The following is a 15,094-nucleotide window of genomic DNA, read 5'->3' on the forward strand; positions in this document are numbered from 1 at the left end:
AATGGATCATTAAATTCCCAACTTCAATGGATAAGTGAAGAGTCTTTAGAGAGCTGCTGCCCAAGTCAGGGTTAGCCCCTGGCTGCGGTTGCGACACCTCGAACAATTGCAGCTGCAGCGACTGTGCCAAGGAAAGCGCTCTGAAAAGTTTTTCTTCTAGCCCTTATTATCTGCTGCTTCTGGCTTTTAGGGATGGCATTTTCCAAATTTGTTCCCTGAATAATCTTGATCAGAAAGGCAATTCTAGGAAAAGCAATTTAGCTCACAAGAAATGAAGGGGAAGGAAAACTTTCTTCTAATGGGAAACAACTTTGCTCCAATTCCTCATCTCTGTGGAGAGAAAGCTGATACAAGGCAAGACACCTTTTGGGGGGAAATGCCACATGCATCCTTTCCTGGGCAGGCCAGATGGACCCCGCAGGGCTCAGCCCTTGCATGCTGAAAGCTTGGTGCCTCATGATGCTCTAATCATCTTGCACAGGGCAATACGCCACCAGGCTGTCATGGAAACACAGCTTGTAGCTCCAAGGTGGCTCCTATCCGGCCAACTCGGAGCAGAGACAGAGGGCTCAGCTCCACCAAGACACGCTCCGCGTGTGGAGGTATAACTAGGAATTAACTTGACAGTCATTCCTCCTCTGCTCCCATTGAAAGTCACCCTCTTTGCTCAGATGCATCAAAGCACTTAAGCGCAAGCTTAACTTTGGAGGATTGTGTCTGGGTTTACGTTCTGCACAGATATTATTCTCATTATCATTTACTAAGCTCCTAAGCTGTGCAGCTAAGGAAGATCTTCGTTGGCACATGTGCACAACTGATGAGAGCAAGCAGTGAAAGGTCCCAAACAGGCTGGCAGTGCACGAGGGGCAGACTCTGCCGGTGTCAAGACTGCTTTCCTCAGGGGAGAGCATAACCCCGGCATTCACCTTTGGTGGCTGAGAAGTGGCCTCCGGCTGCCTGACGGGACACGCAGATGGGCTGAGCAGGTGAGCTGGGCCCAGGAGTGGTTCCACACCACAGACCTCATCTCTCCTCCCTCCTCTCCATGGTCTTTAGACAAGCTCAGAAATGCCATTACAAGAACATTAGCAGCTGCAGGATTAAACACTCTAATGGCAGAAAATGAGAGTGTAAAGACAGCACAGATAACCTTAACTCAGCCCCTTGCGGGCACACATTTTGATTGCTGTTTATGTATAACACTTCAGCCTGAAGCTAAATTAGCTTGGGAGTTAACTGCTTCCTGCCCTGCTTGGTACATACGGCAAGCTGTGCCGCCACATGAAAAGAAATCATATATTACATGTTTTTTGACCAAGTTATTAAACTACCTACCTTAGAGAGACAGGAGCTCATCTTATAAAAGTCTAAGTCAATAAAGACAATGGGCTGTTCCAACAGCGAAAATAGAAGAAGTGCACTAGAACAAACAAATATTTCTTGATGTGCACAAAAGCTGCATGATATTAAATTGAACTCTCTGAAAGGAAAGGATGTTTTCATACACACAAATACACCCTCACTAAGGTTGATCACGTCCAAATTTACACGTTCGCCATGCAACTTTCAAATCCTCTTAACAAGTGCCTTTAAAAGTTGAGTATGTGAGTCAAAATGACTTTGATCTCTCTCCTGCCTGCAAGACCCCTGCCTTACCAGGCTCTGGTGACAACCTAACCCATTTTGAAGATGATGGGTTTTCTTTTTTTTTTTTTTTTTTAATTTTTGCCATTTTTCTAGAAAAGGCCGTTCACTAGCACATCTAATTTGGTTCGTACAAGCATGTCCCTATTGTTCTGTGGGTGGAATCAACTGCAGATGCAAAGGAGAGAATTTTGATGGGTAAGTGCTTGATTTATGGATGGTAGGAAAAAAAAAAACCAACGCATTTGCACCTGCTAATCAAGGTAGCTATCCATCTCATTTATGCCACTGTTCTGGCAAGCCTGACAGCACAAAAATCAGAGGCTGTTTTTTCCAGCATTTGGCCCTGAGGGACCAATTCTCCAGCAGGCCTCTTAAGCTATGCCCACAGAATGTGCAAGTGAATCAATTTTGTGCATACAAAGCAGGTAATTGTGCTCACAAATCAGACTTTGCATATGCCACCGCAAACGGATGCCCTCATAACCGTTACCAGTGCCAATAAGGGAGGCCAGTGAAAAAGCAGCACTCCATGATTTTATGAGTCAATATCCCAGTGCGTGGTACAAACAGCAGCACTAGCAACGAACTCAACATCCTTTGAAAAAACAGAGAGCAAGGAGAGCTGACCCTGAGCCACAGAAAATGATGATCTTTCCCTATTCTCAGTTTAAACAGCACCATCAGAACCTGCCAGCGAGACAGGATTTTTTTGGCAGAACCTCTCTAACAGAGGAGTGGCTCTGATCTACCTCAGTCTCACTGTGGTAGTACTGTGGCCTGATCCAGAAGAGGTGCCTGGCCTGTCCCAGCTAAGCAGTGGCAGCTTGACGCAGGCAAACAGGGACCAAGCCACCGCACTTACCATATCATGTCTACAGACTGGAGGTGAGGACCCTCTGCAGAATCTATTTATTTATTTATCTGCAATAATTTCAGACAGAATGGTTTGACCATTTCTGAGGAGGAGGGGAGAAATTCTATTTTGCTCATGTGTGGATGTTGGTGCTCTCTTTGAAAAGCTCAGTGACCTCGTACTTTGCAAGACAGGGCTGAAATTTGTCAGGGGGAGCAATCATTTAATTAAAGAATGAGTCATACTGCAAAGACACAAGGGCAGGCAAATTAAGGTCAGGCAAGCACAACATATTTTGGCACTTCCTAGTGTTTCCAAATCACATTTTGCAGTGTGGATTATTATTCATATCGAAGCAGTACTTGGTGGCCTGGTCACAAATTAGCCCATCAGATGCCTATAACAGATGCTATATAAAACTCACCCACAACAGTCTTTTGTCCTGGGAAGAAGTAAAAGTTGAGTCACATCAGACAGCACATACATGAACCAGCGCCCTCTGGTCATGTGTGCCAGCACATGCCATGGATGAAGATTCCTCCCACAGATGTAGGAGAGGTCTGCCTACACCTTGGAGGTGAATTACAGCAGGAAGCTTTGGGACAAGGCTGTATCTAACACTGCGGTGGCAAGTAGCCTCTAAGAGGAAGACTGAAGTCAAACGAGCTGCAAATTTGCTAGAACACCTCAAGGCTGGCCCTGCTGGTGCTCACAGGGGGAAACCTTCAGGGCACTTGTTCCCCAGAAATGAAGAGCCTCATACTCTGCGCAATCACATATCTGCTGAGGGTTGATGAGGTACCTTCCCTCCTTGCTTTGGTTGAACTTTCAAGTACCACTTGCTGCCAGGCTCCTTCTCCTGGATGCTTCATTCAGCCCAGAGGGGACTGAAGGCAGGGGCAACCCCCAGCATCCATTACTCAGGATGCTCACGGAAACTATAAAATTCCTGGATAAGGCAAGGTGTCAAACAGACACTTCTAAAGGCCTAATTTTCAGTGGGTGGTTGCTCAGCTCTTCACAGAGTTTGGATCCCCTTTAAGGAGTCTAAGAGCTTGGCTCTGAAAATCAGCAGCCTCTTCAGCCTGTGGCGGTCTACCCCAGAAGAAGCAGCTGGCATAAAAGATAAAGATTTTGCTTTATCTACGTGCAAATTTCAAGCCGCAAGAAAGAAGGAAGAAGCTAATTCACAAATTTCAGCTGGGGCACCCGCCGGTTCAGATCCCGGCGGCTCTGCCCTTAGACCATTCCCCCACTGGGCTGAGGGAATATGCTGGCTCAAAGCATCTCCCACCGGGCCCTGGGAAGAAAACGCACTTTGCAATATGCCGCGTATTGACGTCTGCTGCCTGGCATAGGCTGGCGCTCCAGTGCCTCCAGGGCCAGGGCTGCTCCCTTGCTCTTTTTGGCAACTGGTCACCCAGAAATGTCTAGGATGCAGCAGACTCCAGCAACAGGCTGAGCTGTCGCCACCCTGGGTTTCTTCCACCTATGCACTGGGTACAGTAGAGAAGATGGGAAATGGGGAAGGAGCTATAAAGCAGCTGGTGAGGTTAGGATATAGCGCAGTTAGACTATAGAGCAGAGCACCTCCTGGAATAATGAGCACTGTAAACCAGATCTGACACATCCTGCTCAAGCATGGGGCATCCAGCAGGAGAAACAAGTTGTTCCAGTGAGCAGGAGGCACATGGGGAGCAGCAGCTGGGTAAGTATGGCGAAACAGCAGTTTTTAATCCTCACGCAGTCTCTGCTGTTTTAACTAGCCCCGTTTGGTGCCAAGGATGGCATGGGGCTTGCAAGCAGAGCTGCAGGGCTCGTTCCAACTGGGAAATCATGTTTTACCTCCATACGGTCTGCCTGTGGTTTATGCTAAAGGCAGAATTCTTTTCTTTTCTCCTCCTCAAATCAGGGATAGGTGAACTCATCTTCCCTCTCCCTCAGAGGCAGCTGTGTATCAGAGATGCCTAAACAGTTCTGCAGTAGGACCACCGGAAGAGAAGAGCCTTCTCCCTGCACCCTCTCCATCTGCTCAGGTGGCTGCTCCCCACTGCCCAGCCCTTCTACGGATTGTAGGTGATACTGAGGCCTTGTCTCTTTGGGGAAAGTAGCTAGAACAGTTATTCTGCTTCAGCTATGCCTGCAAGCGTCTCCATGCACACAAGCCTTGAGAAATCAGACTACTAAAAAGGAAACATTGTCTTGACCAGGAAAACGGAGCTATGGCAACACGTATGGTATTTACATCTCAGCTGAGAACAAACATGAAAGCAGAAGTTATGCCCAGTCCACACCTAATTCATGATTCACAGCTCGTGGTTCAGGAGGATTTCTTCCTCTCAGGACACAGTGTATTAGGGGCACAGCCCAAGGTAGGATGGAACCTTCTCCTCGGTGAGCTGTCCCTCTTCAAATTTACTGGCAAAACCAGGAAACAACGTCCCTTCCAGCAATCAGAAAGGCTCACACACAAACATAGGTAGCAGAGAAACTCTCACTGCCAAAGGAGGAGGGAAAAGGACCTCACGGAAAGCCAGGAGTTAACCTGAGAAAGGTTTCTCTGCAAGGAGTCAGGACCATTTACATGCTCTTCAGATGTGCAGCATGCCAAGAGCAACAGGGCCACTTCTCTCCAGCCCGCCAAGAAGGCATCCGGAGGTGAGGCACTGGGAAGCAGGAGCTCTTCTCAGCCCTGCAGAGGCACAGCAGGTCCCTCATTACGAAAAAACAGCACCGTCACAGAGCCACCTTCACACACCAGGGCTCAACCAGCTTCACACACCAGATCCAACCTAGGTCACATCAGGCAGAAGTACTAATGAAAAACGTTATCTGCACCAGCTAAGATGTCACCTCACAAGAAATGTCACTTGGCCAGTCACATGTTTAACTCACGCGTGTATTTCCCACCTCGCACCCACCTTCTGCCTTCACTAATTGTGTGTTTCTTGTCTTCTGCATTCCCGGCTCATTGCAGACATCAGAGCCAGGTTTCTCACTGCACAATCTGTGTGGTGCTCAGACAGAGCAGGATTATGGGTGCCTGTAGCTCCCATGGCGTATCAGGAGTGCACAGACCAGGAGGAGAGCGCAATACTACTCCTTGGCCTGGCCCCGCATCTCAGAGCCTCAGCACAGTTGGCTGCTGCTTCGGAGGCTATTGCTTTTGTGTGTAAGCCGAACACACGTAGCAAAAAGGTCATTTATAGATTAAGAAAGACAACAGACCCTGAAACTTCATAAGGAAGGGCTGGAGGAGAGATCAAACCTAGGTCATATCAGGCAGAAGCACTAATGAGAAACGCCTGTCTCTGCAGTGGAATGGTTAAAAAGAAAGGGGAAGGGAACAGGGCTAAGCTCACAATTATATTTTCCAGCCTGGACAGCAAGACAGCTCAGCTTAGAAGTAGCTAAACTCCGTGTACCTGCAGTCCTTCCAAACTTGCTGACGAACTGACAGATGAACTATTCCTGATCCACCCTTCTGGCACGCACCTTCTTAACACCTTGCTAATGGGGGTCATCACTGTATGACCCTGCTGGTACCTTTCAGTCCTCTGTGCCTAATGCCAGGCTAAAGTATAGGTAAACCAAGCGTGCATCAACATACAGATAAGACCAACCTCTTCCCTCACACCTCCAGGCTTTCTAAGGTCTTCGCTCTTCCCAGGCCTTGCTTACCTGTCTCTTGATCACAGAGTTGTTCGCAGGCGTCAGTGGTCCTCTGTCCACAGAGATCTCTCACCCAGGGTGAGGTGGCGTTGATCTGATAGTAAAGGGAAAGCTTGGCTGGATTTAACCAGTCAGAGATGTCCAAATAGCTCCCCTCGCTCACCACAAAGCTGCTGCCTGGAAGGTGGAAAAAAAAGTGCTTTAGGTGAGGGTAAGAAGAAACTAAAGCATTTTATGTGTAAGGGGAGCATGTTGTGAGGAGGAAAGAAATTATTTCTTAAATAAGGCAGTGAAGAATTTGTACGCTGCACAGCAGAACTTCTCAGTTAATGTCTCATCATTTCCCGTAACTGATGCCATGATCTGACCTGTCAGTCCCCAGCACTCCTCTCCCCTAACATGTACAGTACCAAAGCAGGGACCATTCCTACAAAATGCTGTGAGTTGGACAAGGAAGGCTAGTTGTGAACTTCTCTGCTCTCTCTGATGGAGTATTTAGCCATTTTCACCCTTTTTTCCTGTTGCTAAGAAAAAGCATTTGTCCTAATATCAGAGCAGTTCTATTCTTCAGGAGCTGGCATGAGACCAAGTTCAACAAAATAATACTAAATTCACCAATATTCAGAACCAAAGAACTTCGGTTGTCTGTGCACTTCTCTCCAAGCGAATGTTCCCCACCTGGTGGTCAACTGGTTGGGACACTGCTTTATCTGAGATACCCCCATACTACCAAGTATCCCAAGATAATGGATTTGATTCCCTGCTCTCTGCAGAAATGTGGACAATTACTCTGCTCTGTGAGATCAGAGGATCACTTCTCCAGCTCATGCAGGTGGTGTCCAGGAGACACTTGGATTTTTGTGGATCAGGGCATACACGGGCAGCAGCCATTTGTGCTATTCCCATCTCATTTCTCTTGGTTCACAGTGAGTGAACCAGCCCAACACACTTCTTGTATGAAAAGTCTCATCCCAAAGAAACTTCCTTGCTTTCTCCCTCCTGAGAGTCAGAAGCGAATTCCTGCCAAAAATCTTTTCTTATGAAATCTTACGTTTATTTTGTGAAATGTATTTTTCCCCACTGGCATCTGGGAATATGCATCATCTAATTAGCCAAATAGATTTTCAGTTCAGTCCAATCATTTCCTTATCTAACATCTGAGGCCCTGCATCGCTTGGGGGATTTTGCAGGCACAAAGGTCCTCATTAACTCTGATCTTCAATTACATTGATTATAAGACTGCCTCCATAATAGTGCTGCACAGATCAGAGGAGAGCCAAAAAACCTCTGCTCTTAAGTGGTGTTTTGTAAAAGTTACCAGGGTAAAAGACTTTAAAAATAGAGACGAAAAAAAAAAACTTCAAAGAAGAGCAGGCAAGGTGAAATGTCAGGTAGAAGGAGCTAACAGCATCCTTCCATTAAGTGCTAGGACTTCAGTCACAATTTGGAAGCATGGGCAAACCTTGCAACTAGCATCTGAAAACTCAAACCTTTCTTAATGATTACCCAAGGATGGTAAGTCTATAGATCCAGGGCATATCTTCATGCAACTTGAGAGCTTATATCACTTAGTAAAGGACTCACTTTTCAGCCCAATGAAACCTAAGAGACTTAAAAACAAGCACACACACACAGAGCAGCAATTCCCCCTTATGAACATGCTTGAGTGCAAACTACTGGTTTCTTTTTGAATGAGCGCCATTGATGCTTAAGAAGTAAAGAGTCCTTCTAAACTTCATCTTGCACCATGCTATCCATGTAGAACATAAAAGGTAGAGCCTGAAGCCAGCATTCAAGCGCCTGACCTCATTCTCACAAATGCTGAGATCTCAGCACCATAAAAATCTACGCCCTAATTTGGACATATGAATTTGCATCTTTTACATTTATACTGTTTATATACCAATAACATATGCACAGATGCATCTTTACGCTCATAGCTGATGGAGGCGGCCAAACTACTGATTGTACGAGCAAATAAAAAGTAGAGATGAAGTACCCTGCTGTTTCTGGCGACACAGCAAGGAAGAAGCCTTGGTCACCAAGGCTGCCTGATACAGCTCAATCAGACACACCTGAACAGTAAATTATGGGGTAAACCCCCCAACACCAGTGGTATACTTCAAAACACTAAGCACAAAATATTCTCTTAGAGCCAAATAATTTTTTCTTTTAATTCTCATTCTTTTCCATGAATATTTAAAGCTATCCTTAAATACTAATGATAATTACTACTGATTTATTTTACCAACGGAAATGCGCCATGCACCCTTTGGGGCTGTTTATTATTTACATATATAAATCTATGTAGTATCCTGTCAATCTTCATTCTGTATTTTTGGAATTACTGAATAAACAGCAGGGCTCGAGAAACACACACAAAAAATTTTTGAAGTACAGGTACAGACATCACTCTCTGCACCCAAAGGCTGAAGAGCAACAATACCATTTTGCAACTGAATTGCTGCTTAATGAACCTCACTTCTATTTAAAATACAGCCAGACTGAAGCTAATTGAAGCATATCAGATATGAAACACTTGTATAATTACTATTCATAAAGATGAAGGTGACTTAAAATGGGCAGGGTGTCCTGGTATCAGACACCCTCTGTGAAGGGGACCCATGGTCCGGGCAGGTGATGGACAAGGTAACTTCTAGAGCGCCCTTCCAGCCCCAGGCTGGGGCTCTGACAGGATGAGAAAGCAGGTTCAAAGAGACCTACTGGACTTAGGGTGTTGATGCCAGATTTTTATTTTCTTTGGAAAACCCAGTCCATTTACTGCTGGGAGAGGAGTACGAAAGAAAAAGAAAAGAGCAACGTGTATTTATGGAGCCACCTTATAGAGCAACATCAAAACGTGACACCCAGAGGGGGGCAGATAAAACTTCTTTTTGGCAGAAGACAGAAATTCAGCATCCACATAAAGCAGGATGCATTTTCCATCAAACAGCTCGAGCAATCTTCTCGAGCTACTCCTCACCTACAAGCTGCAGGTCTGCAGCTGTGCAGGACATGGGTGTGACAGGCTGACCAGCCCCAGGTGGAATTTTGTTTGTACTAAAAAGCACAGATTTGGGGAGCCTGGAGTAATCTGCACATTGATCAGGCTTTGCCACATTATGTACACAGAACGACCGCTCCCAAAATAATGCAATCACAACTGAAAAAAAACAAATGACTTTGTCCTGCTATTTTCAAGATGGAATATTTACTATAATTTTATTAAGTCTGATCAAAAAATCACTCTCAAAGGTAAAAGTTACAAAAAAGGGGGGCATTGCCACCAGAAGCAAAATAATTTCAGTCCCAAATCACTGAATTCAATATCAAATGGAGGCTTTTCCACTTGAATCTGGGGGAAATGGGAAAAAAAGAAATTTTGGTTAATTGTAAACACTTTCCATTCTTCCCAAGAGGGAGAAAGGAGAGAAGATTTTCCAGCAAGGAAACTTCTCGCATCTTTGAAGCTGAGTGTGTCACAGCTCAGTCGGGTAATATTTTCAGACATGTTCACAGATACTCTCATCACTCTCACGCTTACTCAAAACACAAACAAACAAACAAAAATCCCAACCTTGATCCTTTTTATAGCTTGCCTAAAAAAAAATAACAGGAAAAGGAGTTTTACAAATATTTTGAAAGCTAAATTTCTGAAGCTTTCAAAGCCTTTTTGTACATATTTTCCCTTTATTTTCAAAGAATGGATACACATAAAACAGCTTTCAAAAGTTGCCAGCATGCAGTTATCAAAAATATCTTGAAAAGCTGAAAAGGGGCAGATTGAACATCAAATCCTTTTAGAAACTATCCAGAACAAACATTTTCTAAGCCAGAGCCGTTTCACATGTCTTTGGTTTCTCAGAAACATCAGCCAGATGCGTCTTCCCTGACACGCAGGCTTTTAATAAATGCCAATAAAAGACGCGGGCGGACGCGAGCACCCCGAGCGGCTCCCGCGGTCGGCGCAGAGCCGGGGGGACGTGGGAAGGTGCAAACCGTCCTCTGCAACCACCGCTGGCGAGGAGGTTGCAATCTCAGATAAAAGTCCATACGGTGCTTTGGGGGAGAAAACCTCCCAAAAACGTCCACGAGAGACGGCGCATCCAAATCGAAATCAAACTCGCCCTGCTGCGAGCGCCCTCCCCTCCGCTTGCTGCCTAAGGGAAGAGTCTCCCGCGTCAAAGCACAGTGAAATCTCCCTTACAGGATAATATTTAGGGTCCGAGGTAAAGCAGCCACCAATACAGAATCAACCAGCTGAACCAGAGGAACGAAACAGTGAAACCTCTGAGCCTGCAGCACGGCGGCACCGAGGTTTCAACACGCGGCAGCGTCCAACCTCGTCCGCTTCCCGGCTCCGCGAGCTCCGCAAGGACTTCGGGGCATGGTTTTGTTTGGGCTTTTGCACGCATGTGGTTTTCCTCCCCCCTCCCTTCTCCAATTCCGATCAAAGTCAACGCGGCTCAGACAGCATCAAAAGTTCACATCTCATCCGCAGGTCTCCTTCAAAGTTCAGGGGAAGTGCTTAAGCCTTGACAAAAGAGGCTTGAAGTTTTGACATTTCAAAAATCATTTGCCAGAACCAAACAGGATAAAACAGCTCAGAACAGATATTTAACAAGGGAAAAGAACAAAGCGCCCAAAAGGCAGCCAAAAGGGGTGGGCTTTTTTCCTTTCTCTCTCTTTTTTTTTTTTTTTTTTTATTTTTAAAGGGAGAGATAAAAACATATTTTTTTTTTCTTCAAGAATTTCTATTTCTTCCTCCCGCCATCCTTTTTGTCTTCTTTGGTCCATTTGGTCTGTTTTGGCTGAGGAAACTCCTTTTGACCTAAAATTAGTGTTCTGTGATTGAACGCTCTGGGAGGTCATACTGCAAGTTGCTCTTAATGCACCCACTGCAGCAGAATCAAACAATTACAATCTGGCTCCAGAATTACTACAGCTTTTTTTTTTTTTTTTTTTTTTTTTTTCCAAATGCTACAGGGAGAATAAAATATTCTGATTTTTAAATTTGTCTCAGAAATTTCAGACAAACATCCAGACAGAGGTTCAATTCCCAGCACAGACATACACTGACCTAAGCAAGAGAACGGCGCTTGGCAGGGGACCGTGTCCACAGGCTAAGGCAGTGCTCAGCTCTCCTCCCCTGCTCCAAACTTAGCAACTTTGGAATTATTTCACCTCTTTAAATTTGAATTCTTAATTCTTCACTCTGCATTGAAAGTAGGGAGACTATCACACCAGGTTTAAAGCTAAGATTTCAGTTTCATCTTGCTTTTCAGGTATTCTCTCTCTCAAATAACAGGGAAATGACTCAACCAGAAGTTAAGTTGATACCTTTTTTAAAACAAGAGAAATTTATACATAACCCCTTCTCTTTCAACTATTTTTCTTTTAGCCCAACCGGAAACCCCTTGAATCACAAGCGGCGCTTGACTCCCGGCTGCTCTTCGGTCGCGCCAGTGCTCCTCGACCCGCAGCAGCTCACAGCTTGGGACTCCAGGGGTTAGAAGCACACTCACTCTGCACATTTTTCACACAGGAAGAGCAAATTAGTGATAAAAATCTGCATGTAATTACAGTTAAGACTCAAACCATCTTTTTTCTATGGGAGGAGCAGGGTTACATTTTAATTGTTAAATAGCACTTTCTTGATAATTCCCATAGCCTCTTTCTTTGGGTTTTCTCAGAAGCACATCTAGCTTTTACTAGGGCTGAACTTCCAAAAAACAAAACAAAACAAAAACAACCACACATTAATTTGATGAGGAAAGTGATTTTCCCACATTTTCCCAAATCTAAGAAAAACCAAAACACTTGAGTGCAAAAGTGCCAGTGGATTTGACTCCTGCAAGACACTCGGGCTAAAGCCCCGCTCCCTAGCCGAACAAAAGGGTCCTTTGCCTCCCCACTGCTGGGCACCATCACGCTCGTGGCATGACCGCGAGAGCTTTAGCACACTTTTTGAGGTGCTTAATTGAATAAAATCAAACAAAACTTGAGAACTGCCATTGGTGGCGAGCTTTGCTCTTGCTTCTCCCCTCACGATCCTTGGAAACGTGCTCCAGGTGACTCTGCTTGAGCGGGAGGGTTGGACTACATGATTTTCAGAGATTACTCACTCAACCACTCTGTGCCAGCAGCCCTGAGCTTGGCATCTGCCTTGTCCCTTAACCCATGTCCTCTAGGTCCCCTCCCTGCAAAGGGCTGGAGGGGGCGAGTAGTCCCCGGGATGGATGCTGCAAGGACTGCAGGATCCAAGGGGACTTGGAGGAGGACCTATCAGTCAAGTTTCCAGCAGCCCTGATGTCCTCTATTGTGCTGTTAGACAATAAAATTGCATAGGTGTTCATAATAACGTGTTCATTTCTCAGCAGGCACTTGAGGCAGCAATAGCTAAAACAGAAATTAGATTCCTAAAGAAAAGCTTCTACTTAATGCTCAGTGTCTCTCAACTCCCACGCTCCAGCCTGGGGCTTTTTCTCAGCTATGCTCTCTAGATGTTGGACAAGAGCTCAGAGAAACTCAGCCTAAATCTAATCTGCAAGGTATATGATGGATGAAGTACAATAAGCTTTAAAAAAATATATAAAATGTTTGTGAATTGAGGATTTATTTTTTGCCCGGCACCAAGACCAGGCATCCTCCCAGGAGTGCTGAAGCAGAAAACACAGCAAAGCAGGCAGCACGTGCAAAGTTAATAAGCCAAAGGACCAAGGCAAGCTAATGCCTACTCATCAAGACATCATATATCACCACCACCACTTGTCAGGGGAATTAAAAAGTGAAATAGTACGTCCCCAGCTACACAAGCTCAGAAAACGCTCTCTGCGTTGCCGCAGTTATTGCTAGTGCAGTTATCCCATGTATTCTCATTTGAGAGCAAATATGGTCCAAGTGAGCTTGCAGGGAGCGACTCGCCACCGCGCTGCGCGTGGGCCGGCTCGCCGCCGGTGAGCGGGGGTGCCAACACGCACATCTCTCCTTCCGTCTTCCCAGCGGGCCTGTAGGGCTGGCTGGTCAAACCGCCCTGTCCCCTCACCACCCCTCGAGGTTCGATCACGTTGCTCCGAGCTCTCCAAGTGCGGGAGATGCAGCTCCCCATCGCCGCTGAGTTCCGAACCCGCCTCCCTTGAGACACCACGACTCCTCGCCCCGCTGGCTCCATCCAAACGCCAACGCCAATTCCCCCTCTCGCTCGGATGAACGGGACAAACCGAGCACCACAGGGCCGGCGAGGTTGCATTCACGGCACGATGGGGTGGGAGAGCCAGGCCAGCAAAGGGAGGAGACGAGCTCCGGATCAGAAGCCTGTCATGGGAACGATAAAAATGTGATGTACTTCAGGCTACAGGATCGTATTAGTTCTTCATGCAAAGTGCGTTCGCACCGCAGAGCAGTCTTGGAATCCCTTTGATCCAAGCTGATACAGTTTATAAATTAATGTTAATATTTAGAGTTCATATCTGGTAATGCTGCAGCCATTTGCTCACATTTTCTTGCTTAGCCGAACAGGCGCAGGAACAGCCGCGAGCTGTACCGCAGACACGGAGGGGACCTGCTGATTAAGAGCTGATGAAATTAAACATAATCTGCAAAGCTGTCCCCAAATACAGTCACCTTAGAGAACACACGACGTCTGGGTCAGCCAGGCTCTCAGCACCGACTCCAAAACAGGAATATATTGCTTCTATTGAAGCTCTGACACAGGTCTCCGTGAGGTGAAACAGGCATTTGTGCGACAGAATTGCTCAGGGTTGAGAAAACAGCAGAAGAAAAGCCTGATTTAAAGCCAGACAAATTCCTTCTATTGATTTCAGGGGGGTGTTGAGAAGGTTCTGACCAGCGAGGGAGCCTGGGACTCCTGCTCGCTGGTGGGGAAAGCTCAGGCAGATCCCTCTGAAATTAGACTTCCTTCTCCATCCTTCTGGTGTAAACTCGGGGGGGGGGGGAGCCTTCATTTGTAAATCAAAGAGCACGTCCAGCGTTACCTTGCTGCAAAAGCAAGGGCACGAAACCAGGGCAGAGAGGCAGCCAGCTCCCCAGGTCCCGGGCTCGGCTGCTCATTTTCATGCACCCGCACGCGCGGCACGTGCTGAGCACACACGCGGGCAAACGTCTGAGGAAACAAACTAATGCCTGGTCACCTCTGAGGCCTGCACAAGATTGAGCAGGAGATGTCAAAAGCAAACAATTTAAAGCAACAAATTTAATTAAAAACAAAATGAGAAGTTGTTGCAAGCCCAACAATTGCAGTCGGCAGAGCTCAGTCAATCTTCGGGGAAAATTAACAAAAGCTGCTAATAGCGGCATCCAATTCCACTGGCGTCTTGGAGGAAACAATCAGGGGGAAAGGAAATAAATAATCTTCAGATGAAACAATTGCTGATCAGCTGCGTGACAACCACCGAGCGTCAGCATTCAGATGCGGAGAGGCAGGCGCACCACGCTCAAAGCAAGCCACAGACACGGCATCCTCAAACTGCCGTCTTACCAAACACTGCAGGCTCAAACCCAGAGCGCTGGCTTCAGCTTGCAGGGTCTTAGGTGGTTTCTAGTGGCAACTCGGCACCGTAGCTCCTGGGCTCGAATCAGCTGGGCACCAGGGAGCCACTGCACCTCCTTGGGGCCTTGCATGGGTGCAGGCTCCTTGCTCTCCTTCTCTCTTTGCTTCCAGGTCAGACTAGAGGTGCTGGGGGTCATCACGAGGAGATCTATCCACTTCTGCAAGCGCGCTGAAGCTGCATTGGCAGAAAAACCGGCATCAGGATGTTTTGCCAGGCTGGTCGAGGGGCAGGAGCTCCACCGCCTCTTGAAAGCAGAGCCTGCTGATGGGAGGCCAAGGCCGCTGGCAGGAAAGCGGTTGCATGCATAGTGCCTTTGCTCACTGACCTACATACACCACAAAGTGCAGAGTCC

At 46.5% G+C, this 15,094-nt stretch overlaps 1 protein-coding gene across 1 annotated transcript in view; it reads right to left on the reverse strand.

Annotated features, from left to right (window-relative positions):
• Positions 1-15,094, reverse strand: part of ASTN2 (astrotactin 2) — a 410,202-nt gene that overhangs the window by 233,191 nt on the left and 161,917 nt on the right. Inside the window, exon 7 of the mRNA XM_062590667.1 lies at positions 6,182-6,349. Within this exon, the coding sequence (XP_062446651.1) occupies positions 6,182-6,349 (168 nt within the window). The remainder of the gene's footprint in view (positions 1-6,181; positions 6,350-15,094) is intronic.

Source organism: Rhea pennata, chromosome 18, assembly GCF_028389875.1.
Source record: "Rhea pennata isolate bPtePen1 chromosome 18, bPtePen1.pri, whole genome shotgun sequence".
Lineage (NCBI taxonomy): Eukaryota > Metazoa > Chordata > Aves > Rheiformes > Rheidae > Rhea > Rhea pennata.